General features: G+C 60.8%; 2 protein-coding genes across 4 annotated transcripts; both read left to right on the top strand.

Moving 5' to 3' along the window:
- MLXIPL (MLX interacting protein like) lies at window positions 1-21,857 on the top strand. Of its 3 annotated transcripts, none has more exons than XM_074845187.1 (17): window positions 1-469; window positions 8,450-8,556; window positions 8,708-8,790; window positions 8,998-9,087; window positions 9,847-9,891; window positions 10,196-10,394; window positions 11,120-11,197; window positions 15,534-15,706; window positions 15,785-16,382; window positions 17,006-17,079; window positions 17,547-17,721; window positions 18,406-18,518; window positions 18,705-18,824; window positions 19,099-19,226; window positions 19,552-19,675; window positions 20,821-20,950; window positions 21,443-21,857. In XM_074845187.1, the coding sequence occupies exons 1-17, from the start codon at window positions 174-176 to the stop codon at window positions 21,562-21,564; spliced, it is 2,655 nt and encodes an 884-aa protein (XP_074701288.1). In that variant the 5' UTR covers window positions 1-173; the 3' UTR covers window positions 21,565-21,857. The 3 variants fall into 3 exon arrangements, with proteins under 3 accessions (XP_074701288.1, XP_074701287.1, XP_074701286.1); XM_074845186.1 differs by having other exon boundaries at window positions 17,544-17,721; XM_074845185.1 differs by having other exon boundaries at window positions 15,534-16,382.
- Window positions 21,858-22,447: 590 nt separating this feature from the next.
- Window positions 22,448-27,144, top strand: TBL2 (transducin beta like 2). The gene is made up of 7 exons (XM_074845166.1): window positions 22,448-22,621; window positions 22,700-22,827; window positions 22,912-23,096; window positions 23,833-23,984; window positions 25,123-25,249; window positions 26,051-26,203; window positions 26,568-27,144. Exons 1-7 carry the CDS (start codon window positions 22,495-22,497, stop codon window positions 27,022-27,024), a joined length of 1,329 nt encoding a protein of 442 aa, XP_074701267.1. The 5' UTR covers window positions 22,448-22,494; the 3' UTR covers window positions 27,025-27,144.
- The last annotated feature ends 74 nt before the right edge of the window (window positions 27,145-27,218 follow it).

Raw genomic sequence — 27,218 nt, 5'->3', positions numbered from 1 at the left:
GTGGTTCGGGGTGGGGCGAGCGGCACCGAGGAAGAGGTGTGGTGTGGGTGTCCGGGGCTGGGGAGCCCAACAGCATGTGCTCGGTGCCGACGCAGCACCCATAGGGCACAACCAGGACGCGGATCAACAGCGCTGGGGCAGGCTGACACGGGGACCCCCGCGGGCGTCGAGCGATGGCAGGAGCTCAAGTGGGACTCCTGGGACCCTTCCCGGAGCCTCCGGTTGGGCCGTGCCCCGTCTCTGACTCCGACTCGGACTCTGAGGACGCTGCTGTGGGTGGCACAGGACCTGGTGCCGGGGCTCAGAACCCCTCCCAGGTCATCCACAGCGGCCACTTCATGGTGTCGTCCCCGCACAGCGACTCGTTACCCCGTCGGCGCCACCACCGCACCGAGCCCGAACCGGCTGATCCCCGGAGCATTGACCCGACCCTCACCCGGCTCTTCGAGTGCATGAGCCTGGAGTACAGGTGAGTTCCAGAGGCCTCTCGCTGGCATCTCACACCCCACCCCCAGCTCTTTGAAGGCCTGAGGCTCTCTGAGCCCTACAGCTCATTCAGGAACTTGTTGCCAGCTGACATCCTCCTCTTCTCCATTGGGCTGTGTTGCACAATATGCTCAAAAACTGCCACCCTGGGAGGTTTCAGGGAGAAAGAGCTGATGCTGGTTTGTTGGCCACGGAGCCAGATGAGAAATTCCTCCTCTCTTCATGTGTAGCTTAACCCTCTTCCACCTTCCCATGACATCTGGAGTCACTGCACCCAGCTGTGCACCCTCCTGGCCAGACCCTGCACACCGCAGAGCAGCAATAACCCTGTGGGCAGCCAGCACTCAGTTGGAAATCTAGAGCAGGGGTCCTGCCTTCCCGTCCTTGACTCTGCCCGCATGTCCCAAGGTTATTCCAGGACATGCAGCAGCACCGGGGCTGGATGGCTGCAGAGGGCTTTGTCCAGGGCCTCCTGAAAACTTCCCTTCTCTCCTGCAAACTTCCCTTCTCTCCTGCAAAATCAGATGGGTGACTGCATCGTTCCCCCAACCACACGAATCACCCAAGCCCAGGATGCTAGGGACCTCCTCATCCCACGGCTCCTCGGTGACAACAGGAGAGCCTGCACCGTGTCTCTTAGTGCCACATTCTTGGAGGCAGCTCCTGTCTTTTGCCAAGGTCCCAAGGTTTTGAGTTCTCTCACACATAGCATCAGGGTGACTTGCTCTACTGGCATCAGTGCAAAGCTGCTTGCATAGCTTTCCCAAGGTGAAAACCTAGAATGACATTGTCCTACTGATGCCACATGAAAACAAAACCTCAGCAAAACAGCCTTGAAGAGTTGCTCGTTGCCTTGTTCCATGCAGGGTCTCATTCAGTTGCTGATCTCTCAGGTATGCCTTGAGTGCGCAACACGATGGAATGTGTGGTCGCTGCCAGAGCAGCTCTGCTGACGCCGGGTACTGGGACCGCACTCCAAGGGTACCAGTTGCCACACGGCTGTGTACATTTGGCCCATCGCCACATCCCAGACTGCGTGGTCTGCTCACAGCTCGTTTGGCACAGCTCTCTTCTGAGGTGCTGGTGAAGCGGGCGCTCTGCAGGAGCACACTGGGTGACCCAGCTGAGGGTCATGCTTCCTGCTCAGGCAAGTCAACACTGAGTGCCACACACAGGGGACACTGAGGCACTGGTGGCCTCACTCTCTTCTGCTCTCCCAGCCCCACACTTGCTGTATTCTGATCCTTGCAGATTGGGGCTGGAGGAGCAGACACTGCTCCACCCCAGGGTGCCCAGGGTCTTGACTCCTGAGATGCACCACAGCCTCCATGTGCCCCTGAGCTCTGGTGCACCCCAGGCAGAGAGGAAGGGGGCAGGGTGCAAGTGCTTGGGCAGGTGGAGTGGACCACCACAGCTCTATGCCAGCCAGGGCTGGCCATTACGCTGCAGACAGGGCTCCATCACTCCAGGTCTCTCTACCCCTTGGACTCTGAGCATGACAATGCACGCACCAGCCCCAAGCCCAACACCATGGCAAACTGTAACTGTAGTTGGAGAGTAGCCCTCATGAAGAGGATCCACAAAGCATTAGTGCCACCACTGATGGCCACCTCGGATGTCTCCTGGTTGCCTTGATGCAAGACTAGGTCTTGCTGAGCACCCATGGGAGTAGTTTTTGGTCTGCTGTGGGAGCAGTTCTTGGTCTGCTGTGGAACCAGGGTAGCTGCAGGCCATGGGACCCAACCAGGGAAATGTTGACATTGGATGGTATCCAAATTTCATGCTTGGTTCTTCTCTCTTGGAGTTCCTTCCATCCTTAGATGCTCTCCCCCTCTACCTCTCAGCTGTCATGCTCTGCAGCTTGTAACCTAAAACCAGGATGACAAGCACTGACCAGAGATCAGGTTCAGGTAAACCTGGACCTGTAATGCAGTGCTGGATGTGCTTCCTCACAGGTGGGATTGGAGTCTGGCTCTAGAGCTGACCACTCTGCTGGCTAGCTTCTGTTCAGGCACTTCTTTTCTCCCTTTGGAAACCCATGGCAGCTTTGTTAATACATTTTTGACAGGCCTGCAAGCAGTAGTTGGAGGAAGGTATCAGAGGTGGAAAATGGAGTTTAAGGATACTTGGCACACCTCTTACTTTTAGTCTTATCTGATTTGATACTCTCTGCATCATCTGCCATTTCACACCTTCCCGCCCAGTCAGGTTCCTCAGAAGTGGTGTTGGTACGGCGCAGCCTCAGTTGGAGTGGGCAGCCAGATATCCTTCGGTCTTCGGGAGTGCATCCAGTTATGTTGTAGGACTAACTCCCTAACAAAGCAGAAACCACAGAAAGGTATCAGTTGGGAGGCACCTCGTTCATAGTCCAACCCCTGAGCAGGGCAGGGCTGACTCCAAAGCCCGATCAGGTTGCTCAGGGCCATCACTCTGATGGATGAAGACCAGGGACGGTGAGCCCACCACCTGTCCACCCTGTCCCAGGGCTGCACCACCCTCACAGTGGAGTTTCCCTTGTTCCAACTTGCGTCTGTTCCCTCTTGTCCTTTCTCAGTGCATCTCTGAGAAGTGTCTGGCCCCATCTCCTCTATAACATCCTTTGGGTAGCTGAAGGCAGTAAGTAGATCTTTTCTTCACCTTCTTTTCTTCAGGATGAACAAACCCATCACTCGCCCTCCTCTTCTCTCATGTACATTAGTCCCCAACCATCTTAACATCCTCCTCCAAGATCACTCCAGTTTGTAAACCTCCCTCTTTTATTGGAGCAACCAATCTGGACACAATATCCAGACCTGGCCTTAGCAGTGCTGAGCAGAGGGGAACTATCACTTCTCCTGACCTGCTGCCTGAGCTGTGACCGTTGCAGCCACCCATCCCTTGCTGTCTGGGCTCACACCGTTACACTAAGCTCTCTCTAAACAATGTAATTTTTCAATGCCTGTAGCTGAACAGTCATTTGGGTAGCTGTAAGTCCTCCCCTCTCCAGCATCCCTCCATGGCACTTCACAGACATTTATGGCAGTCCTGTCTCAGCTTGAGCAATCGCCCCAAGGATCTGATGTATTATCCCACCATGGGCTGGATCGTGCATCACCCCCTCACTGGGAAAGAAACACTCTCTCCACATCAAGGCTTACTTCTAGCAGTAACTTGTTTCTTCAAATCCCTCAGAGAAATGCAACTCCCCCAGGCCAGGGTCTTCCTCCTGGGGCTGGGGGCTGGGATGAAGCAGTTCCCAGGCCCTTTGTACCCATTTCTCAGGACACTTTCAGCAGCCCTCCTGCCAAAGACTTAATGATTCTCTTCTGCTCCTTCTTCTCCTGCAACATGCTGAATTTCTTTAATCCCTTCCTTAGACTGTTGTTTCTCCTGTGGGTGGACCTCCCTGCAGAACACTTGGCCCCACCACGTTCCCCCAAAAAGCTGAGCACGTGGAGCTGAGCTCCTTCAGGAACCGTTCACGCTTTGGCCTTAGCACGATCTCCCAGCTGCACAAGCTCTTTCTCCCCATCACCGCAGCGCGACTCCCCAGCGTCCTGCCTTGCAGAGCGGGTCTCCTGGGCTCGCACACCTTCCTGTCACCCACGGCAGGGAATCGCTGGGTCACTGACCTGGGGAACTGTCCACCTGAAGGGGGAAAAACTGAGTGTAGGTGGGAACTGAAGCCACTTGTGGTCTTATCTTGCACACATCTATCTTGTGCTTCAGAAGAACCCTCCTGTAGCTGTTCCCAGAGTGTGATGTAATCTCCTCTTCTCCCCTGCAAATACCGAGAGGGAAGATTTAGTAGGTAGGGACATCAGACTGGTAAGTGACGTGGAGTATTAACTCTGCCCCTTTTGTGACTGAAAGCAAGGCAGACTTCGGTTATGCCCTTGCATGCCTATTCCCTACTAATTCATCCTCCTGGCAAGCTGATAGCACGCCCTGAGGCTTTCCTAGAAGAAGTGGAATTGCTGCTGTAGCTTTGCCATTCTCTCTAATTGATTCTCTAATTCACAGTGCCTTAAACACTCACGCACAGGGGCAGAACGAACCCAGGCAGAGACCCCCATTATGCACACACCGAGCTGACCTTTCCCCCTTTCCTTCTCTCAGGATTAGCCCACACTTCCTTCGCCCTCCTGGCAAATCTCTCATCACCTCAGCTCACTGCGGTTCATCCGCATTCACCCACAGACCCGTGCACTAGCTCGGACGGGCTGGAAGTGGCTCACACCGATGTGGCCACATCCTGCGATTGCTGGGTCCATCATTTGACGAGGCCTCGGTCTCATCCAGACCTAAGACCGTCTGGGCGCTGCCTGTGCCCTGGCTGGAAGGGAGCGGGAGGTGAGGGAAGCAGAGCTCGGTGCTGATGGCAGCCCTGGCTTCTCAGAGCCCTCTGGGGCTTTGCGGTGGGTTGGGCAGCTTCTGCTACGAATTATCTGCATGATGGGCAATAGTGGGTCTGGCAAGGGGGAAAGGCTTGTGATCCATGCTGCAGTGTGGTTGTGCTGCCATTAGTGGCAGGGACCTACAAGCCTTTTCTCTGTCATTTTCCAAGGATTTGGGGCTGATCCTATCCAAGCAGTGTGCAGAGCAGCTGGGCTGGTGTCCAAGCCTGTTCCCACACTGATGCATGGTGAGGTCATACCTCCAGAGATCACCAAAATAACTGGTTGTGGAGATGTACCTAGCTTGGCTATCCAGCTTCCCAGACAATTATTTGCAGGAGGATTTAGATTACCTCCCTTCTCATCTGGGGCACTTCATGCTCACTTTGCACAGAGAAAAATGAGTGCCCGAGAGACGGAGCTGTAAGGGCAGAGGCACCCCTATCTCGGAGTAAACACACAGAGCAGGTCCCTAGCTGATCCCCAGCACAGTCTATTAACACCTTTGTGACAACACTGCCCTTGAATTACCCCGGAGGCACCCGCGCCTGCCGGGACAGAGCTCACTCCCTCCGGAGGCAGCAGGACAAGCAGCTGAGCTGGCACAGCAACCTTTTCATCAGCCCAACGTGGTAAAGAAAAAAACTCATTTAGACAGTAGAGATTTGAAGTCAGATTTGAACACAGTCATTTTTTGCTTGGAGACACTTTTCAGGAAACTTGTGGTTAGATTTTTAACTTTCTTTGTCAGACTCTGGATCTTAAAACATAAAAATTCCAGAAAAAACTTGACTTTGGTAGCAAAATTTGTGAGAAATCGAACATGAGCTTTTAGGACTTCCAGGAAAGGCTGTCCTCTTCCAGCCAGCCTGGGGCCATCCTGGCAGCGCAGGGAGCAAGGGGGCTTGAACAGCCCCCGCGGGGGGATCCTGCTCCTGCTGCACTTGGGAAGGCCAAGCTGGATTGTACCTGCAGGGGACCCTCAGCTTAGCTGCTCCGCTCCTGCTGCCACCAACTTCTCTTCGTGCATCCCTGCATCTTGCCAGATCATTCCTCCCCCTCCTCTTGCTGTTGATGGAGAGAAAAAGGCTCATTTTGCCATGAAAACAGGGGTTACAACACTTAAAACTTCTGGATGGGCTAAATGAATCATGGAGCAAACAAGCAAGCAAATCATGGACAAAACAGAGTCGGTGCTGACACAAGCTGGGTTTGGTCCCAGTCTGAGCCCTGCTTCCATCTCACCCTGTCCCACAAAGCCAGTGGTGGGATCTGTGTCCCCATTCCTCTGGCAGCATGGGGCAGCAGGACCCCCAGCCTGTCTGGGGCATCCCAAACCTTTCTTGTGGCTCAGCATGGGTTTTCCATCCATCTCCTTGGGGAGATAACTTCAGGGAGGGGTGGGGCCATTTTCAAGGCAAACTAGGGGGCAAAAATCAGCCTGATAAGCCCCAAAACTGAAAAGATCATTAATGGGGAAAAAAGGCAGTTAGTGGCAAAGCCCAAAGGCATCTCTCCTCTGCCTCCAGGACCCACGGCAGCTCTGTGGTCGCAGCCCCCCCAGCCTCACGCGTGGCCCAGGTGCCATCTGCAGCTGTGGGGCTGCAGTCTGCAGGCTCGGGCTGCTCCCTGGAGCTGGCTGTCAGGGTGGGCAGCACCCCAAGGTAGCCTTGACCGGCAGGATCTGGCCACGCTCCCGGGAAACCCGTCCCTTCCATTGGCTCCTCTGCTTGGCACCCCCACACTGTTTGCCTTGTGCCGCTGGAGAAAGTTCAAAATCCTGGTGATAGCAGAGTGGTCAGTGCGTAGTCAAGTCCTTAACTCTCTGCAGGCTGGAGCCATGGGGACATGGGTCCTTGCCCAGCCCCTGGGGCCATGGGTCAGGCTAGATGTCCCTGGGGAGACCATCCCCATCTACCCCTGTGGGTGGGAGCATCCGCTCCCGGGCAGGTCCCTGCAGCAGGCTCTGGAGCCAGGGGGGTCCCCAACCCTTCACAGGGAGATGGGACAGCAGTGCTCTCCCAGCACTCTCCCCCTGGCCGCAAAGGGGTGCAGGGCCAGCACAGGGCTCTCCCTGCCTGCGCTGCTGCCTGTTCAGGCTGCCTGGCTCTAACGTCGAGGTCAGCACCCTGTCTGCAACAAACCACCTGCCCCTGGGCTGCACGGAGCTCCCAGCCGAGCCCCGAGCCCAGCCTGTACAGCCACGGAGGGGGAAGCCCCTCGTGCCGTGCTGTGCAGCAGGAGGCAGGATTCAAGGCAGGTGAATGCAGAATCAGCCAGACTCTTTGTTCAAGGGTGCTCGAGGGTTTCACAAGCTTGAGTGAACAAGTGTGTGGCTTCTTAGAGCATTAGCAGGGCACTGCTCTCATCCCCAGCAGCTCCCCAGGGACATGACCCGATGGCACCTTGGGGTGCACCCAAGGAGATGCTGGCAATGGGGGGATACAGCACCCCCACACCCAGCCCAGCCTCTACCTTTCCTCCTCCCTGCATGTGCTGAGGATAAGTGGGACCCAAAGCAGCACTGAGATCTTCAGGGGACAAACTCTTGGCTGGGGAGGGATGTGGGCTTCCCAGGGAGGATGCCGTTCAGCCTCCAGCCTGCTCTCAAAGGGCCCCTCTGTGCCCTGAGGCCATGCCCTGGTGGGAGGGAGAGCTGGGGCAGCTTCTGAGCTCACAGGGAGGGGTGAAAAGGACCCCAAGGTAAGGCAGAGGGACCTCAGCCTTACCCGCAGAGCTCCTGGGGCGGTGGGACCCTCAGCTGGAAGGAAACAAGGCAATTAGTGAGATGAGGCTGCCCACACTGCAGGCCCCGTTAGGGACATCACCACCACCACTACGAGCTGCAGAACAAGCACGGCTGCCTCTGGGAGCTGGGAAATGGGAAGGAGGGAGCCCAGCCTGGGCTGGGGACTGGGGCGAGGGGTGGGGGTTTGCAGGGATGGGTGTGGAGAAGAGCCCAGGCCAGAGCTGGTCCTCCCCTCTGCCGGTCTTGGGGCACAGGCAAGTGTCCCTTAATGTCCTTAACATCCTGCAGCTTGCTGCCTGCCCTTCCCAGACCCACACAGATGGCTGCCCCTGCCTGCCCCGCTGCCTGTGCCTGCCCCCAGCTGAAGGTAGCATTGCCAAGCCTTGCCTGGCATTAAAAGGAGGGTCAGAAATAGCTGCCCAAATGCTGCGATGAGGCAAGAGCCACAGCAACACATGTCCCTCGGCGTCTCGCCTGGGCGGGAGACTTCCCTTCCCGTCCCCTGGGGCCAGGATGCAGCTGTCCTGCTTGGGCCAGCGGGGTCCATGTGTTGTGCCTTAATCTCAGGGGCTCAAGAAGCCTGGAGTGGGTCTGTGAGGCTCACGGTTTCAGTCTGTGCTGCTCTCAGGGTGAACAGGAGCTCAGGGTGCTCCCGTGGGTGCTCCTATAGGTGCCTGGCAAGCAGCCTGCCAAGGAGCCACATGGCTGTGCCTGTTCCAGACTTGCCACCAGGCTGGTGGCCCCGGGCATCTCTCGAGGCACGGCCCCCTCGGGAGACCCCAGACTGAGAGGGCTCTGGGATGGTTCTCTTCAGCCTCTCCTTTGCTTGGTGTTTTAGTGGGAAGCTGGTGTCTCCAAAGTGGAAGAATTTCAAGGGGCTGCGGCTGCTTTGTCGGGATAAAATTCGTCTCAACAATGCTATCTGGAGAGCGTGGTACATCCAGTGTAAGTATGGGGCCAGACCCTGCTCCATGTGCTGGGCGATGCCAGGTGGGATGGGGCTGGCACTGGGGCAGTGATGTACAGATGCACGAGCACCCTCCCTTGCCCAGGGATGGAGCCATGGGTAAAGCCAGCTGTGTTTTCCCCTGTGCAGCTGTGGAGCGGAGGAAGAACCCTGTGTGCGGCTTCATCACCCCGCTGGAGGGGTCAGAGGCTGATGAGCACCGAAAACCAGAGGTAGGACATGATCCCTTGCAGGTCTGTGGGCCAGGAGCAGGTCTGGGTGGCACAGGTGGGAGCTGGGGAGATGCAGGGGGCAGAGCTCGTTGTGTTTCATAGAGTTGCTGGGAAAGGTGTTTCTAATGTGGCACAAGGAAACCAGCCCTGGCTGCAGGGTGCTGGGGCTGGGGGGCTCAGCCATGACCCCCTGTGCTGCTCCCCCAGGCTGTTGTGCTGGAGGGAAACTACTGGAAACGCCGCATCGAGGTGGTGATGAGGGAGTACCACAAGTGGAGGATCTACTACAAGAAGCGGGTGAGTGGTTCTGCCCATGCTGCTCCCCATCCTGTGACGGTGCCAGCGGTGGGACAGGACATCGTCATGCTAACGTGGAGCCATGGATGACTGGGACTGGGCAGGCTCCTGACAGCATCGAGGGATACTGGCTGCCCCCATGGTGACAGTGCGGGGGAGCTCAGCGGGGACCCCATCCCCAGCTGCCTGCAGTGCTGCAGTGTGCTCCAGCAGCCCAACCTGGGCTGACTGTGGCCTTGCCTGGTGCCTGATCTAGGGCTGAGTTTGCAGCACACCCACAGCACACATGCTGGGGTGGGTCAAGGAGGGCCCCAGCTCATCCACAGCTCTGGCTGGGCTGGGATCTTCTGGCCACGTCTCAGCCCAGCACCACGTGCTGTCAGGCAGGCCGGGTGGCTCTGCATCACTCTGGGTGCCTGCTCTTGGGCATGCTGGCACCACAACCTTGGCCGCTTGCCGCATGGGGTGGAGCGTGGTCCAGCCGTCTAGCCAGCCACTTGCTTGGGACCAGCAAAGGCTGGGAGTGCCGCAGGCAGGCAGGGTGCTGGCAGCCTCGCACCACCACACAGTGCCGGTCCCACCACAGCGGTGGCTGCTCAGCCCAGACCCTGTAAAGGCAGGTGTGAACTTGTGGTGGTCCCACTGAGCCCCACAGGAACCCCCCTCCTGAGTGCTGCCCTCCTCTGCCCTGCCCCTGGCTCTGCCCCGCACTGTGCCCACCCTAGCTGGGGGGTGACACAGCCTGTCTTCTCCTTCCAGCTCCGAAAGTCCACCCGGGAGGGAGACCTCTCCAGTCCAAAGCGGGTGAGTCTGTTGGGGAAGGGTGGGGAGGGTGGAAAAGGGTGGTACAATGCAGACCCCTGCACTGGGCAGTTTGGGAGAAGAGCAGATGAAAGCCCCAGGGAGTGACGAGCCCAATGGGATGAGATGCCAAGTGCTTGGGATGCCAGATTCACCCTCTGAAAGCACCAACATGCCAGGTGTGAAGCTTTGGTGTGATAAAAGCTGCAAGGAGCATGGGAGCTGCCAGGGAGAGCGGCTGGGGAGCCAGGCATGGACCCTCCCCATCAGAGGTGCCCACGTGGCTCCTTTGCTCCATCTCATGCAGGATGAGGATGTGTGGAGGCCAACGGAGAAATGGTGCAACCAGCTGTTCTGCAACGTGGTGCCCATGCTGCTTGGGGATGAGGAAGAGGAGCCAGGGGGTAGGCAGCACTTCGACTTGGATACCTTCCTCTCAGACATCTCTGACACCCTCTTCACCATGACACAGATGCCCAGCACCCACCAGGCACTTCCCGAGGATGGTAGGTGGCCCAGACCATGCTCTAGCAGGATGTGGAAGAGGAGGTCCAGGTGGGCAACACACATCATAGCACCTTGCTGCCTCTTGGCTTAGCCCCTGGGAGCTGCCGCCTGTGTCCTTTGGGCAGACACGATCCCCTGCATCCCTCCTGCCGGGGCAGAAGGAGGGGATGCTCCCACCCTGCTCAACACTCTTCGTTTGGGCAGGCAAGGAGCATCCCCTCCTAGGCCGGGTCCCTATGGCTCAGCCTGGGCTGTCCAAGGTGGAATGGGCTGAGCTGCCCAGGGAGCACTAGTCCCGTGAAGGACCTTGTACCAGACCCCAGCACAGGGCTGCCAGCCCTGGGTGAGCAGTGGGTAGGTCCTGCCTTCCATGACCACTGCTTGTCGTCCCTGACCGGCCACGTCCCTGGAGCTCCTGCAGCACTAGGCAGGTCCTCTGCCAAGGATCAGCCTTTCCCTGGGGTTCTTGGGCACTGGATGAGGTCCCAGCAGTGCTGGTGGGTAGGGCAGTGGGGACAGGATGGCCCTGGGTCTCCACAGGGTGGGCACCCACCTCCCTGCCCATGTACGGCTGGAGGGCAAGGTGCAGCGACACAGGATGACTCTGGAGCCACAGAGGGGTGGCAGCCAGGCAGGTATGAGGGCAGTGGTGGGAGGAGCCCTGAAGGGGAGTCTTGGGGGTGCAGTGGCTGGGCCCCGATGTCACAGCTCTGCCCTCTTCCAGCGTATGTTGGGAATGCTGACATGATACAGCCGGACTTGGCATCCCTGCAGCCCAGCCTGGATGATATGGAGATCTCAGGTAAGAGCCAGCCTGGATGTGGTACCACATCCCACACAGCCCAGCGTGCTCTGCACCCCATGGCAGCCCAAAATCAGGGGGTCGGAGGGTTGGCCAGGCAGGAGCTGCTGGGGCAGCCAGAAAGCACTAAACACCCACTGGCATGGGAAAAGCAGCATGCATGGGCTGCGGAGCAGGGGCTTGGCATTCCTGCCTGCACCTGGGGCAGAGCCACGGCAGGTCAGGAAGGGCCTGGCCAGGAGGGGATTTCTAGAAACAAAGGGTTTTTCTAGAAGTGCCAAACCACCTGATTTTACCTGCAGACAGAGGAAGGAAAATTGTCCCCCACAAGAAAGAGGAAACCTCTAGAGGTTCTGGGCTGCTGTGTCCCCCTTCTCACCCCACTCCCCAGCCATCCCCAGGCTGAGCAGCTGGGGGGGCTGGTTCAGAGCTGGGAGCCTGTGCTGGGCTGTGCTATGTCCCACTGTCCCTGCCAGGCTGGCCCAGAGACAAACCTGGCACTGGTGGCCAGATGGGGCAAGGGGCTGCCAAGGGGGACGCAGGCAATGGCAGCCTCCTCCCCTGGGGCTGCCACCAGCACTGCCATGCAGGCTCTGAGCCAGGAGTGTCCGTGAGCCCCGTGGAGTCAGCCAGGACATGTCCTGGTCCCAGCCATGCAGTGCAGCATCCCCATACGCCAGGGCAAGGCACCGCTGGTGCACACTGCTCCAGGGACCAGCTCTGCCCTCGGATGTGCCAGAGCTGGTGGCCTGGGCACACTTGGCAGGGTGGGAGCTGGTGTGGGCTGGTGGCTTGCAGCCCTCCCACGTAGCTGGTGGCCTTGGGAAGCGCCAGCATCTCTAGACCCCTTTGTGCATCTGTGGGCACCCAGCAAGCTCTAGGACTGGTCTCCATTTCCTTCAGCGGGAGGAAATGAGGGTGCTTGCACCATATGGCTGTAGGGTGATGCAAGACCAGATGCTGGCAGGGAGGACGCTGGGGCGCTGTGATGTGCCAGGGCAGGCGGTGGGATGCCCCGGGTAGGGATGGGGTGGGAAGGCTCTTGCCAGTCCTCCTCAGCTCATTCCTTCCAGTGTTCCCATCAGGATGAGCCGTGCTGGGAAGGGGGTCTGTCCCCACTGCTGGCCCTTTGCCTCCTGTCCCCATCAGTTGCTGGGACAGCTCCAAATGGGTCAAACTGACACCTGACAAGTGCCCCTTCCCCTGAGAGGTCCTGCACGGTGCTGGAAAGCTGCACCAACCCCTTTCAAGCAGCCTCTCGCCGCACCACTGTCACAGCAGCAACCCCAGCACCTCTCTTTGTGGGCCCAGCGGCCGTTCGTGTTGCCGGGGTGGCATGGCCTCGTGCTCAGCAGGAGATAGCGAGGGGCACGCTGGTGCCCATCTGAACCAATATATTTCTATGAGCAGCCAAGTCGCCTTTATTTTCCTGGGGAAAAGGCCTGCATTTTGCTCCAGGGTGCTGCCTGGGAATGGGATGGGCCTTACTGCAAGACACTCCATTGCAGAAAATCATCCCCTCCTGTTCTGCACATGCCCAGCGGGAAGTGCTGAGGCTGGGGAGGGTCCCGAGTCCAGCTGGGGTGAGGGACAGCACACTGGTGGGGCTTGTCTGCCCAGGCACAGGCTGGAGAGAGGCTTGTGTGCCCTGGGGCAGGGCAGCACCCTGCGGGGTGCTCAGAGACTCACGGGTGGGAGTTTTGTCCCAGACCTGGCATTTCCAGAGATCTTGGGCAGAGCAGCTCACCTCGATGATGAGAGGTTACAGTCCCACGACAGCCGAGTGCTGCGTGTGAGCGATGCGCATGCTGGCGGGACACAGGTGTGCGCTGGCAGCGAGGGTGTGCGGGGTGGAGGTGTAGGAGCAGAGAGGTGTGCGCACACCGTGCGATGGACAGCACCGGGGTGTGTGACATGGGGAGGACCGAGGAGAGGAGACGGGGGGTGAATGCTGGGTGCGGGGTGCTGGGTGCCAGAGCCGCAGGTGCCAACCAATCCAATTATGTCCCCAAGGCCACTTTTCTAGCAGGGCAATCAATGGCTCTTCGTGGCTTGGGAGTGGGGATCCCCCAGCAGCCTTGTGCAGAGCACGGCAGTGCAAGCGTGTGGGGTGGGCACCGCGACGGTGGGTGCAGGGCTCCCACAGGGTCACAGGGCTGTCAGCGCGTCTGGTGGCTGTGGCAGAGCTCAGAGCCTGTCAGTCAGCACATGCAAACCAATCTGGAAATGAGGAAGCACCTCATCTCCGCAGTGGGTGCTGGAGCACGGTGTGGGGTGGATGGAGAAGTCCCGATGGCAGAGCCGAGGGAGCAGCCCAGCCCCGTGCCCTGCTGGCACCACGCTCCAGGTAGGACCCGTGCTGGGCAGCGGGGCACCGGGGGCTGGGCTGGCCGTCCCGTGGGGTGGCATTGCCCCGCCATGCTGCAGGGCTCTCCCAGAGCCTGGGGCCAGTGCTGGAGGGTCCTTGGTTTGGGAACAGGCTCTGTAGCCCCAGTCCTGCTGGAGAGCAGCCCCAGGTTTGAACAGGATGCCAAAGTTGTGGTGTGCTGACCACATGGGCTCTTCTCCCGTGAGCAGCGACATGCCCTGGCCACGCTGCGCTGCCTGGGAGCAGGTCAGGGTGATGTGACAGCGGAGAGGAGCGTGGGCAAGAGCTGGGGGGTGGGGAAGGGGCCTGAGAAAGGGAGAACAGGGCTCCCAGGGGCTGCCAGCCACTGTCCATCCCTGCAGCACAGTGAGAGGCACAAGAGGAATCGAATCTGCAGAGCTGGGCACCAGAAATGCCTATAAATATCCACAGAGCTTCAGCGCCAGTTGCAGGGGACAGCCTGGTGTGGGCACAGTGGGGAGCTGGGGGCAGCGTGGAGCTGGGTTCTGCGCCCTGGGGAGCTGAGACCCTGCCTGGCAGCACCGCGGCCCGCACTGAGTGCCGGCCTGTGGAAGGGGCAGGGGTGGCTCTGCTGCGCTCCCGGGCATTCACCGTGTCCTTCGCGGGGGGAAGGAGCAGGCCAAGGGCTCAGTGGGGCAGCGCAGTGGTGGCACTGCCCCGTCTCATACCAGTGTTCCCCTCGCTAACAGCACAGGGCACTGCCAGAATTGTCACCACGCTCAGCCCCATGGCATCGCGCTCTGCTGGCACGCTTGCTCCTCTGGTGCAGACTCAAAGGGTCTCAGGCCTTTGCGGGTCCCAGCCAGGGCACCCCAGGTGCTTGAGCCTGTGCCACAGCCTGGAGGGAAAGCAGAGTCCTCACAGCCCTGCCGGTGTCGGGGGCACAGCTGCCCACGCTGGGTAGGCAGAGCCAGTACGTGGGTTTGGCCAGGCTCTGCCAGTGGCAGCACGGGGCTGGAGGCAGCAACGCTCGTGCTAGCCAAGGGCTTGGGAGCGTGGCTGCTTGGGCACAGAGCCTGTGCCGGGGGCTGCAGGGCAGCTGTCTGCAAACCCAGCCAGCGCTCCTGCTCCATCCTACAGAACAGCATCCAGCAGCCCCGTCCCCACCCCACAGTCATCCTCTTCAGGGAAAACCTTCCCAGTGGTGATGTCCAAGCCAGCGCTGGCACAGGCAGCGGCAGTGCCAGCACCGAGCTGAGACATGCATGGGGCTGATGCGCCCAGGGAGCTCATTTCAGCAGAGAGGCAGCTGCCCAAAGCGTCAGGCCAGCCCTTCGCGCCGTGGCGTCTGGGCCTGCGGAAGGAGCAGGGTTGTGGGAAGGGGAGAGGAAGGGAGAGGGAGTCGCGGCAAGGTCACAGGGCTTGGCTTCGGGAAGGCCATGGGATGTGGTTAGCCGCAGGCTGCACGCACGGCTGCACCAGGGTGAGGAGGCGAGCACCCTCCACAACTCCAGGGAACCATCCCCCACAGCTTGGGGATGCTGTGACCCACTCCTCCAAGCCCCCCCCGCTGCGACTGTCCCACAGCCTGGGTGTTGTGGTCCCTGCTCCAGCCTGGGGCTGGTTCAGGAGGAGCCACACACCTGCCTGGGAGCTGCCCTGGCGCGGGCGCATGCAGCACCCAGCTGGGTGTCAGGGACAGAGACAGGGTCCCCACCCTTGGGTGGCACCCCGGGCGGGTTTTCCTGTCCCCATGCGTGTGGCAAGGCTGACCCCAGGCGCGTGGGCTGCCTCTTCCCTCCATACTCCAGCGTTTCACAACCCGAGTGCCAAATCCGCTGGCGCAGCTGAGCACTGCCCCGGTCCCGCAAGGTGAAGGTGGGACTGGCAAGTCCCCAGCAGTGCTGGTAATGGGGTACAGCTCCACCCGGCATGCCCCGGAGACTGTCACCCCTCTCTTGGAAGGTCCCCTCATGCCCATCGCTCTGTCTCCACTTGACCCTGCAGATATCTTCACCAGCCACCGGCCACCACCATCGCAGACACAACTGGGCTACCAGGAGCCACCCTGCTTTGTGCCCATGGCCGAGCCCCTGTTCGGTGGTGAGGGGACCCTGATGGGTGCTCGGGGGCTGCCTGTAAGCCCCGAGGCCCCGCTCGCGCCCAGCACCCTCCTCCAGGTGAGCAGGATCCTGGCCTGCGGCCCACAGCTGCCGGTACCCCAGCAACCCCCCATGACCCTCCCGTGTCTCCTGCAGCCTGGCGGTGCCTCCCAGCTCGGCCTCCACGGCGCCTTCCTGGGCCCTGAGCTTCCCCCGGCCCCCATGCCCCCCGAGGTCCCTGCTGCAGCTCCTGGTGGCCTCAGCCCCCAGCTTCGACACAAGCCCCTGCTGCAGTATGGCCTCCCCGGCAAGTGCCTCAGCCTGGAGCCACCCGGACCCCACTTTTCCCCTGCCAGCCAGTCCCCCGGGGTGCCACTGCTGGGCCCGGACCCCCCATTCTCCCTCGCCTCGGCCCCCCGCTCCAAGTTCTCCTACACCAGCTCACCCGGCCCCCCACTTCTCACCCACTCCACCTCCCCGCTTTTGGCACCCTGCTTCGCCCCCCACGCACCGGGGCCGGGCTACGCCCCAGACATGGTGCCCCCGGGGTACCCCGGCCCGGCTGCCCCCCAGCTCCTGCCCCCTGCCCTGCTGGGCAACCCCAGGTTTGCCCCCCGCAAGGGGCTGCCCCAGGGTGGGAGTGGGCGGCCGAAGGCGAAGTCTGGCAGCACCAAGGCGAAGAGGCTGTCAGGACCCCCTGCGCCGCCCCACCTGGCTGTGCCCAGCCCCTGCCTGAGCCAGTTGCTGACCGCAGGTAACGGGGCCGGGGGGCTGCAGGGGGACGCAGGGGTGAGCCGGTGGCAGGGGGATGCTATGGGGGAGGTCTGAGGGGGCACCTTGCTTTCTCCCCGGGTTTGGAATGCTGGGGGTGCTTGGGCAGGGTGTGTGGCTGTCCCCACTGTGGGGCACCCAGGGATGAAGCTGTGCCCGGGGGAGCCCCCCTGGCTCCAGCAGCCCTGGGAGGGAGACGGGGCCCAGCCCAGGGCTTGGTCACGGGCACCGCTTCAAAGTCCCCGTGTCCCCAGCCTGGTGTCTGTGGCCCTGTTGGCATGGGTGGGCTGAGGGGTCACCCGTGTCCTGACCGACCCACTGCCTGTGCGTGCGATGGGACAGACCCCACAGAGGCTGAGCCCTGTGTTTTCCTGGGGAGGTGCTGGGGGTCCCTGCCTGCACCAAGGCTCCCAAGAACATCATCGCTGTGGAGAGCAAAGGCACCTCTCTCCAGGGGCTGCATCACCCTTCCCTGGGGCAGACAGGCAGGGAAGGGGATGCAGCCACACCGGTGCTGGGGGCTGGTTGTCCTATGGGGCAGGAAAGGTCACCCGAGCCCCAGCACCCTCACACAGCAGTGCCCTTCTGCTGCCTGCCCTCTTGCAGCCAAGCAGGAGCCGGCCCTGGATGTCCCACACCTGATGGGTGCAGGACTCATGCCCGCATCCCCTGTCTCCCCGGTAAGCACTCGCCCACCCCCCAGGCTGGGAATTGCTCCCCCGGGTCAGAAATTGCCCTCTCCTCGTTGCTGGGGCAGGTGGGGGAGGGCAGGGGAGATGAGGCTCTATGGGGTCACCCTTTGCAACATAGGGCTGGGCAGGCACAGGGCGAAGGAGGGGGCATGTGGCCAGGTTGCCAGGGAGCCAGGAGTCACCTGAGTGTTTTCTCCCATAAAAGAAACAGGGCAGAGGTGGGAAACACCCAGCTTGCAGGGCCCCTTTCCTGGCGCTACTGCCCTGGGGCGATGGGGCTGGGGCTGCCCCTGCCCATGGGGGGACAGGGCTGCATGTTCCCCTTCCCAGTCCCCTCATGGGTGTTTGGCTGTCAGAGTCCAGGTACCAGCCAACCAAAGGGGAAGGTCTGGTCCCCAATGTGCGTGGGGTGCTGGCCCCCCCACCTCCCACTTTCCTCTGCCTTCTCCCAGCAGCAGAGTGCTGTCCCCGAAGTCCCTGCCACGTTCCTCCCCAGAATGGCCCAGCTGAGCTCAGGACTGTCTCCTGGCTCCAGCCCTTCCCAAGCGGTGCCGGTGCCACTGGCAGGCACCCAGCCAGGCTCACTGCTCGTCCCCAAGGCGGAGCGGCTGTCCCCCACGTCGGCTTGTGGTGAGTCTGGGCACCCCAAGGAGCTCCACAGGACACCGCGTTTCCTGCAGGGAGCTGGGACCAAACACTGTGGGGATGTTTCATTCCAGCTTCAATCCCAGCTATTTACATTTACCCTAAGCATGGGTGATTTCTTTCTGTGGGGGAGGGCACAGCCCCTTCACCTGCCTCCTTCTATGGGGGCAAAAGCAGAAACAGGAAAAGACAAAAAGAGCAAAATGTCGGACTGTGGTTTTGAAAACCCAGAGCTTGGTTTCTGAGCAGGAAGCACCCTGCTTTCACCCACAGAAACCAGAGCGGCGGCTGGAGGCCAGGCTCCGATGTTGTTCCCAGTTTCAGTTTGGTGCTGAAGACTGCAGCCTTGCTGCCCTCGGGATTCTCTCCTGGCAATTTACACCCCAAGAAATGTTGGGAATTTAAAATGTCACCTCCCAGATGTTCCCATTGCTGAGCAGTTGTAAAATGAGTGGGATCTGGGATAAGACCAAGCAATAAGGTGTGGTCAGTCTGGACCAGAGCATTGCCCAGAGCATTCCCGTCAGCTGAGCGGGGTGGCTGCCCTGGGGCCGAGGTAGTGCTGCAGGCTGCTCCTCTCTGCCCATCCCAGCGTGGGACCCTGGTGTCAGCCCATCGTGAGGGGCCGCTGCTGCCCCTCTCCCCAGAACATCACCTTTCCTTTTTCAGGCAGCGACTGGCCCAAGCCCAGCCAGGCTTCCCCAGGACCCACTGTAGGGCTGGGTGCTGGCATCTCCCTGCACCACCCCCTGTCCCGTCGGGGCAGGCCTGAGTCCAGCAAGGTACAGCAGGAGCAAGTGCTGCTTTCGCTATGGGGGCACCATCTCCATATGCCTCCCCCTTTCCTGCTGCCCCCCAAACTTCCCCCTCCCCGTCACTGCAAGCTTTGGGCAAGCCCGTCCCCGATGGGGCTGGTGGCCCAGGGCTGTCTCCGCTGCCAGGAGGTGCCTGATGGCACTTACCCGCAGATGGAGAGCCGCCGCATCACGCACATCTCCGCTGAGCAGAAGAGACGCTTCAACATCAAGCTGGGCTTCGACACGCTGCACAGCCTGGTGAGCACGCTGAGCGCCCAGCCCAGCATCAAGGTGAGCGCCCAGGGCTGTGCGGACAGGCCAGCCCTGGGCACGCAGGGACACGGCGTGTCACCTGGGGACACTGCGCCCCTGGTCTGCCCAGCCTGGGGGGCAGGAGGCTGCAGATCCATGCTGGCACGTGGAGACCCGCGCGGTGCCAGGGTGGTCTGGGCTCTGGAGCCTGTGGCAGAAGCTGCCAAGGCTCGGCAGCAGGGAGCAGGGCACCTGGCACCTGCCCTGCCCACCCCAGGCGCTCCCTTCGCTGTCTCACCCTGCGGCCCTGCAGGTCAGCAAGGCCACCACCTTGCAAAAGACAGCCGAGTACATCTGCAAGCTGCAGCAGGAGCGGGCGGCCCTGCAGGATGAGGCGCAGCGCCTGCGGGAGCAGATCGAGGAGCTCAATGGCTCCATCAAGTAAGGGGGGCATGGCTGGGGGAGGCGGGAGGGAGCCACTGCCTGCATCGGGGTAGCCCCGCAGGGCAAGCAGCAGCGGCAGGACACAGCAGGTCTCCTGAGCACCTCCCAGGACCTGCATTTGACTCTGTCCCTCCTCAAACCCTGTTTGGGGGAGGGATGATGCTCCAGAGGCAGCGCTGTGTGGGACCAGAGCATGGGACCATGCGCCACAGCTGCCAGGGAGGGGGACGCTGCCTGCCCACCCCTGCTGAGAGCTGAGGTCCTGCCAGAGCCCCCATGGCTCCCAGTGTCCCGATCCCACAGCACTGCCTGTGCCCCACAGCCTGTGCCAGGAGCAGCTGCCAGCCACAGGGGTGCCCATCACGCGCCAGCGCTTTGACCAGATGCGCAGCATGTTCGACGAGTACGTCCGCTCCTCCACGCTGCAGAACTGGAAGTTCTGGATCGTATCCTTTGGGGCCAGTGCCTGCTGCTTGCTCTGACCTCTCCACCAAACACCAGGTCCTCTGGTTCACCCACTGCTCCTGGATCTGTGGGAGGCTCTGGGGACCACGGTGAGATGTTTCCGAGCCAAAGGCACGTGGTGGGAACATGCCGAGATACGGTGGTTAGGAGGAAGGTTCTGTTACAAGAGAGCAAATGGAGTAGGAGTAAATGGTCGGTGCTTGGGGAGAAGGAAAGTCACGACGAAGTTAAGCTTATGCATGGTGACATGGGAACTGGCTCTCAGAGGCAGCAGCCATCAACTAGGGATTAGGAAAGGTCCAGACACAAAGCTGGGGACATGATGGTTTGGTCTTGGTGGTCCTGTGGCACACCCTGGAAACCCAGGTGTGCCCATGCCTGGGACACAAGTCTGGGCTCCACACAGTGGAAAGGATGGAGGGGACCAAGGGCTAGGGAACGGGGGGCCAAAGAGCTGGACCTGCTTCTCTGTGAGCAGGGATTAGCCATGCAGGGACCATTAAGCCTGCAGATACTGTGAAGTCTACAAAATCCCAAGACTGCCCACAGTCTGCTCCAGTGCGGGCAGTCCGGGCAAGGCAGAAGTGGCTCCTGATGCAGAGTTGGTGAGCACTGTGGAGCTCCTTCCACAGGACACTGGGTATCCTAAAGGTGACGCAGGCTGCAGGACTTGCTCGTGGTGGAGATACCTGCTGTGGATTAGTACATGCACAGACTCACCAGTCCCCAGCAGTAGTCTCTGCAGGCTGGGAGCACCAGGGGAGCACACTGGACACACACTGGTGGTGCCTTGTTCCTGAGCACTTCAGAGGCGTTAGCTGGCTCCTTGATCTGCTCTGGAAGAGTTGTCTTGTGTCTAATCAACCATTTCCAGCAGCCCCAGTTGTGACGGGGGTTACACAGCTCTCCCACTGCCTGTCCTGGGTGACACTCAGGTCCCCATCACCCTGGCAGTACGGGCTGGTGCCCAGCATGGTGCTGTGCTGAGGAAGGCACCCAGCAGAGCCGCTCCATAGCCGGGCAGGGAGGTTTGTCCTGCTGCCTGTAGAAGGGTGCTGCCCACACCTGGCAGGTGGGAGACCATGGTCTTGGCAAGGCTGGTCCTTAACTCCTCTGCTCCCATCAGTTCAGTATCATCATCCGGCCCCTCTTCGAGTCTTTCAGTGGCATGGTCTCCACAGCCAGCATGGAGAGCCTCACCCAGACATCCCTTGCCTGGCTGGACCAGCACTGCTCCCTGCCAGCGCTTCGGCCAAGTAGGTGGCCCTGTGCCTGCGCACAGCACCCTGGAGAAGCTGGGCCTGCTGGAAAAGCAGAAGGGAGAAGGACAGGGACACCCTGGGGGGTGGCGGGGCTGGTGCTGCACCACTTCTACCGCATGGGAGGGAAGCACCCGCGGGACGTCCTGGGCTTCGTGCTTGGTGCTTTTCCGAGCTCCTTTGACACCCGCGCTCCAGCTGAGCTGGCTGCTGCTGCCCTGTCCTGAGAGCCCCGTGTCTGGGAGCCCCGTGTCTGAGCGCCCCGTGTCTGAGAGCCCCGCGTTCCGAGAGCTCCATGTCCTGGCTGGCAGGGCTCAGCCCTCCCAAGCCCCACGGGGGGGTTTCCCTTCGCCTTTTCGGCTGGGGGCCGTGCCCAGGAGCTGTCACACGGTTCCAGGGGCTGGAGCCGGGATGGGAAGCGCTGTCTCTCCCGGGATGGGTCACCTCAAGGCACGGGGGGCACCTGACATGTCCCCCATCTCCCTGCAGCCGTCCTGAGCTCCCTCCGGCAGCTGAGCATTTCCACCTCCATCCTGAGCGACCCGGCCTGCGTCCCCGAGCAGGCGACACGGGCAGTGGCGGGGATGGGCCGCGGTGGCAGCTCCCCCTAGCTGCCCCCCGAGGGGCTCTCCCAGCCTTGCAGGACTCTGGGTGCTGCCCGAGGCGCGTCCGCCAACGCCCGCGAGGAGCCCGCGGCGGGGCCGGTGCCCCCTCTCGCACGGGCACTGCCTCGGGGGCGGGGGCCACCGCCAGCCCCCTGGCCCGGCACCCCGGGGCCTGCCACCCCCCAGAGTGGCTAGCGCAGCCCGGGACCTGTCGGCCCTCGGCCAGGAGGCCTCGGCACGGGCAGCTGCTGGACGGTGGGGCCCGGCCGTGCTGCCGGATAAAGGACTGGGTCTGCCCGCACCTGCCTGGTTCTTCCTGCCCCGGGTCCGCTCCGAGACGGGGCCGAGGGAAGCGGGGCTGGGCCGGGCAGGAGCTACTGGGTGAGGGGAGCGGCGGGCAGGGCGGGGGCACGGTGGGGGCAGGAGAATGAGGGCAGGGTGAGGGTGGGGGCAGGGTGAAGGCAGGGGAGTGGGGGCAGGGGCGGGCAGGGGGCGGGCAGGGTGGAGATAGGGGGCGGGCAGGGGCGGGCAGGTGGGGGCAGGGGGCGGGCAGGGGCGGGCAGGAGGCAGGCAGGGGCGGGCAGGGGCCGGGCAGGGTGGGGGCGGGCGCGGGCAGGGGGCGGGCAGGGGCGGGGGCAGGGGGCGGGCAGGGGCGGGCAGGGGGCGGGGCAGGGTGGGCAGGGGCGGGGGCGGGGGGCGGGCAGGGGCGGGCAGGGGGCGGGGCAGGGTGGGCAGGGGCGGGGGCGGGGGGGCAGGCCCGCAGCGGGGCAGTACCACCCCTCGCCGCCAGGGGGAGCCGCGCGAGCCCTGGCGCACGCGCACAGCCGGGGGGGCCGCGCTCCCCGCACACGCCGCCCCTCTGCGCACGCGCGCTGGGTCCGGCCGCGGGGGGGGGAGGCGCGGCTGGGGCCGCCCCGCTGAGGTGGCGGCGGGAAGATGGAGGCGGCGGCGCTCGGCGGGTCAATGCTGCCGGGTGCTCTCGCCTTCCTCCTCATCCTGCTGCTGCTGGCGGCCGTGCTGCGCCGCCCCGCCCCGCGGGCGCTGCCCGACGCGCCGCCGGCCGGTGAGTACCGCGGGTATGGCGGCGGGAGCGGGGCTGGCCGGGCCGGGCGGCGCTGACCCGACCCTCCGCTCCCCGCAGGCCCCGGGGTGAGCGGCGCCGCCGCCAGGCCGGAGGAGCACAGGAAGGCGAAGCTGCCGGCGCGGGCCCGGAGGGACAAACCGCAGCAGCACAGCTTCGCGCACCGGCTGCTGGTCGCCGCCCTCAAGGTACCGTGTGCGCCCCGGTGCCTCCCCGGGCTCGGCGCCTCCCGCCTCGCCGGGCCCCCCGCTGTGACTGCGCTCTCTCCGTAGGGCCACAGCGGCTCCGTCTCCTGCCTGGACTTCAGCAGCAGCGGGAAGTACCTGGCGACCTGCGCTGATGACCGCACGGTCCGGCTGTGGAGCACCCGGGACTTCACGGCCCGCGAGCACCGCTGCCTGCGCGCCAACGTGGGGCTGGACCACGCCGAGCTCGTCCGCCTCAGCCCCGACTCGCGGTAGGGCCGCACCTCCCCGTGCTTCACCCGTCCCCAGCCCGGGGATCCCTCGGGGCGTGTCGGCAGCGGGACATCCTATGGGCAGAGTGGCTGGTCACACAGCTGGGGGGGACCAGGGAGGTGTCCCCCGGGCTGGGTGGAGGTGACATCCCTCACAGGGACGTCCTGTGGGCAGAGCAGCTGGTCACACAGCTGGGGGGGACCAGGGAGATGTCCCCCGGGCTGGGTGCAGGTGACATCCCTCACAGGGGCTTAGCGGTGCCACTGATTCGTGGCCTCTCATGAAAGCAGCTGGCATTTTCATGTGGTTCTCAGGGCAGATATCCCAGCACCCAGCTTGCTGCACCCATGGAAGGTGCTTGTTAAGGCCTTTGTCAGCCAGGCCCTGCAGCTGGGTTGAGCTCCGAGCCTCTCCGGGGGACTGGGGGGGGACCTCTTGCTGGCCGGGAGGGTTGGTGGAAAAGCATGCCTTGGCACTTTGTAAAGTAGCCTCTTTTAGAGAGAGGAACAGATCTCGTGTCCAGACATGGAGTAATAAATTCTGTTCTTTTCCATTCAGTGTTGCAGTTGAGCTAAGACAGGGAACCTGCTGCCCTTGTAAAGCACACAGCTTTTGATCTGCCGGTGTATCCCTTTCCCCAAGTGCTGCTCAATCACCTCTTAGCATACCTGTTGCAGCTAGGCTGGGCTGCGGTAGCCCCTTCCTTAACAGTTCAGACTGTCTGTCCTTGTGCAGGGCATTCATTGTTTGGCTGGCGAATGGCGAGACTATTCGTGTCTATAAAATGACTAAGAAGGATGATGGCAGCTTCACCTTCACTGCAACTTCTGGGGACTTCCCAAAGAAGCACAAGGCTCCTGTCATTAACATAGGAATTGCGGAGACAGGTATGGAAATGAGCTGCTTGCTTGTTGAGGCTCGAGATCGGTTTTGATTTTCTTGTAAAGCAAGAGCTGCTGGGTTGAAAAGTGTTGGAGTTTTTGGCATTCTCAAGGCCCATTTCTGCACCAGTACTTGACTCTGTAGTCTCTTAGGTGTTGCTTTTTAGCCTTTGTTTACTACTGAGGGAACTGAAAGATGTCATTTTCAGACAGGTTATATTCCTGTAAGCACAGAACTGGCTCCCCGATATGCACAGTCTCTTAATTTGCATTTGCAGGGATGCTGTTGCAAAGAGGTCTGGTCTCGATATTGAGAGGATCGCAGTTCTCTGGCTCACCAGTCTCTCTTTAACCAGTCAAAAATCTCTCTAGTGAGTTCATTTGGTCTACCTTGGACTTGTGGGATCTTCTAGAACAGAGGGTGGGGCAGGGGGTATGTGTTAGTGGTGAGGGCTTGGTCGATTAATGCTCCAGGTATGTGACAGCAGGCAGCTGGAAGTGGGTGGATGTGAATTCACCTCTGTAATAGGAGAGCAGAGAGAATGTTAACTGAGACCTTTGTTCGGCTGTGACAGTGAAAACTTAAACCTGCAACAAGTAGCTGAAAGGTAAACAGGCAACTCCCTGTCCGGGCTGAGATGGAAAAGCAGAAAGCATTGCAAGTGGAAACAAGCAGGAGTCCAAAATGCTGACCCAACCAGTCATGGGTAATAGTGGTGTGACTTGTAGTCGGCTGCCTGCCTGCAATCCATGACTTGAAAGCTGCCTCAAGTTGTGTTTTAACCATCTGGGGTATAGTCTGCTGCTTTACTCCTGTGGCACCAGCTTAGGGCTGGGCTCTGACAGTGGGATCTGGGGGGTGCTGGGGCGAGAAGCACATGTGGTCTCTGAGTGCCCACTGCCAGTTGATGGCTCCTGAGGGCAAGGGTGCACTAAAGCAGAACCAGGAGCCAAGTTTTCTGATATTGCTCTTCGCCCTGTCTTGGGAGATTGACACTCCTTGAATTTTGATGCTGCTTTTGGTTTTCTTGCTTGTCCAGGTGCCGGGGGAGGTTGTCCTGCTCAGGGACTGTCCTAGGCCCTTGATAAGTCTGTGGCAGCATTAGGCTTGGGTGCTCTCCTGATCTTTGCCTTTTTTCCCCAGGAAAGTTTATCATGACAGCTTCCAGTGACACTACTATCCTGATATGGAGCCCGAAGGGTGAGGTCCTGGCCAGCATTAACACTAACCAGATGAACAATGCCTACGCCACAGTGTCGCCGTGTGGGAGGTGAGGGGCTGCTCCTGCTGCAGAGTGGGGGGCTGCGGGAGTGAACAGGAACCCTGTTCCTTCCCAGAGGGTGTCGTCAGTTCAGACCATCAGCAGTTAGCTGTTGTTTTAACGCAATTTTCTGAGGGTTCCGCATTTTAAAAAAGGATTCCAGCCCCCGAGAGCAGCTCCTCCAGGAGCGCTGACTCTCGCCTGTGTGGTCTCAGACACTCGGTGCCTTGGCACTGCTGTTCCTGTTAACCATCCTCTGAGGAGCTGAGGAGAACAGGCTTGGCCTCAGATAGTGGCCGTGGGACCAATGCAAATGGTGTATGCAAAGCAAACAGCTTTTCTAACTTGTTTGTAACCTTTTAAAGGTTAATTGTAAAATTTAAAATCTTTTTTTACTGCGAGATTTGTTTATCAGGAAAATCTTGTTTGCTGCCCTAGCTCTAACTTGTTGCTGCAGGAAGATTTGCCGTGCCCCAAGCTCAGTGAGTTTGGGGAACAAAAGCATTTAGCTTTTTTACTTTGGCCAAAGCGTTTCTCATTCCTAAGTTGTTCTGGTCTCTGGTGGCCTTCCTTAGTGCTCCCTTTAGCAGCCTGGTTTCAGTGAAAAGTGAGAACTGTTTTCAGCTGACTAAAGATTTGAACGTAGGAGTCTGGATAGGTTTGCCTTCACAGAGCCCGCGCAGGAGGGCTGCCCCGGCCCCTGCCTGGTGCAGGAGGTGGAGCAGAGCTCTGCAGGGCTGGCCCCGCGGCCCGGCTGGAGCAGGTGCTCTGTGACAGATAGCCTGTGTCTCTGCTTGTTCGTTCACCCAGGTTTGTGGCATCCTGTGGCTTTACCCCCGATGTGAAGGTGTGGGAGGTGTGTTTTGGCAAGAACGGAGACTTCCGGGAGGTGGCCAGGGCTTTTGAGTTGAAAGGCCACACCGCTGGCATATATTCCTTCTCCTTCTCTAATGACTCGAGGAGGTAAGTGTGTGTTCTCTGCTGCCTGGAGCAGTACGCTCTGCCTCACCCTCGGGCACATCAGCTCACCCTTGCCAGCCTACGCCGGCAGCCTGCGAGGGGGCTGCCCCCTACGCAGTGTCAGGGAAGCTGCCCTGTGCTTTTTCCCGGGAGCCCAGGGCAGCAAAACCCTGACTGGTTCGTACCACATGCATATTCCCCATGGATTTTCCTCCTGGGAGTGACTGTCTGTGCGCTGGAGAGGACAAGGGCTGTCTCTGTGTACAGATTCACACTTCCCAAAGGATTCCTGGTTCGCAGCCGTGGCAGGGGAAGAGGTGCTGCCCGATTTCCTTACGCTCACCTGTGCTCTGTCTCCTGGCTGCAGGATGGTGACTGTTTCGAAGGACGGGACGTGGAAATTCTGGGACACAGATGTGGAATATAAGAAACAACAGGATCCGTACCTCCTCCTGACGGGGAAGTGTGAGGTGACAGAGCCTTGTCGCATCGCTCTGTCCCCCGATGCTCGCGTCATCGCTCTCTCTAGCGGCACAGACATTGTTGTGTACAACACGAGGAGAGGCGAGGAGGAGGAGCGCTTTCTCGCTGTGCACGGACAGTGCATAACAGACTTGGCTTTTGACACCAACAGCCGCTACCTGGTGTCGTGTGGGGACCGGGCCATCCGCGTCTTCCACAACACCGCCGGTCACCGGGCTGTGGTGGAGGAGATGGAGACCATGCTGAAAAAAACTGGGAACAAAGCCACCCGGGAGAGGCTGGAGCAGCAGATCTCCAGCGCCCGCAAGGCGCTGGCCGCAATCTATGGCAAGAAGCACTAATCCTCACCCCACGGTGGCACGTCACAGCTACCCACAGTCAGAGGAGGACGTGTTCTGCCTGTGGGGGTTTTTGTTTTTTAATAACACAACAATTTGTAATAAAAGAGCGCGCAGACTGTGTGTCCGGGGCCTTCTTCCCGTGCTTTGTGACCACAGCGATGGGGAGCTGGATGGCGCGGCCGCCTGGGGAGGGG

This window comes from Strix aluco, chromosome 19, assembly GCF_031877795.1.
Source record: "Strix aluco isolate bStrAlu1 chromosome 19, bStrAlu1.hap1, whole genome shotgun sequence".
Classification (NCBI taxonomy): domain Eukaryota; kingdom Metazoa; phylum Chordata; class Aves; order Strigiformes; family Strigidae; genus Strix; species Strix aluco.
This window is presented reverse-complemented; position numbering and strand designations above follow the sequence as displayed.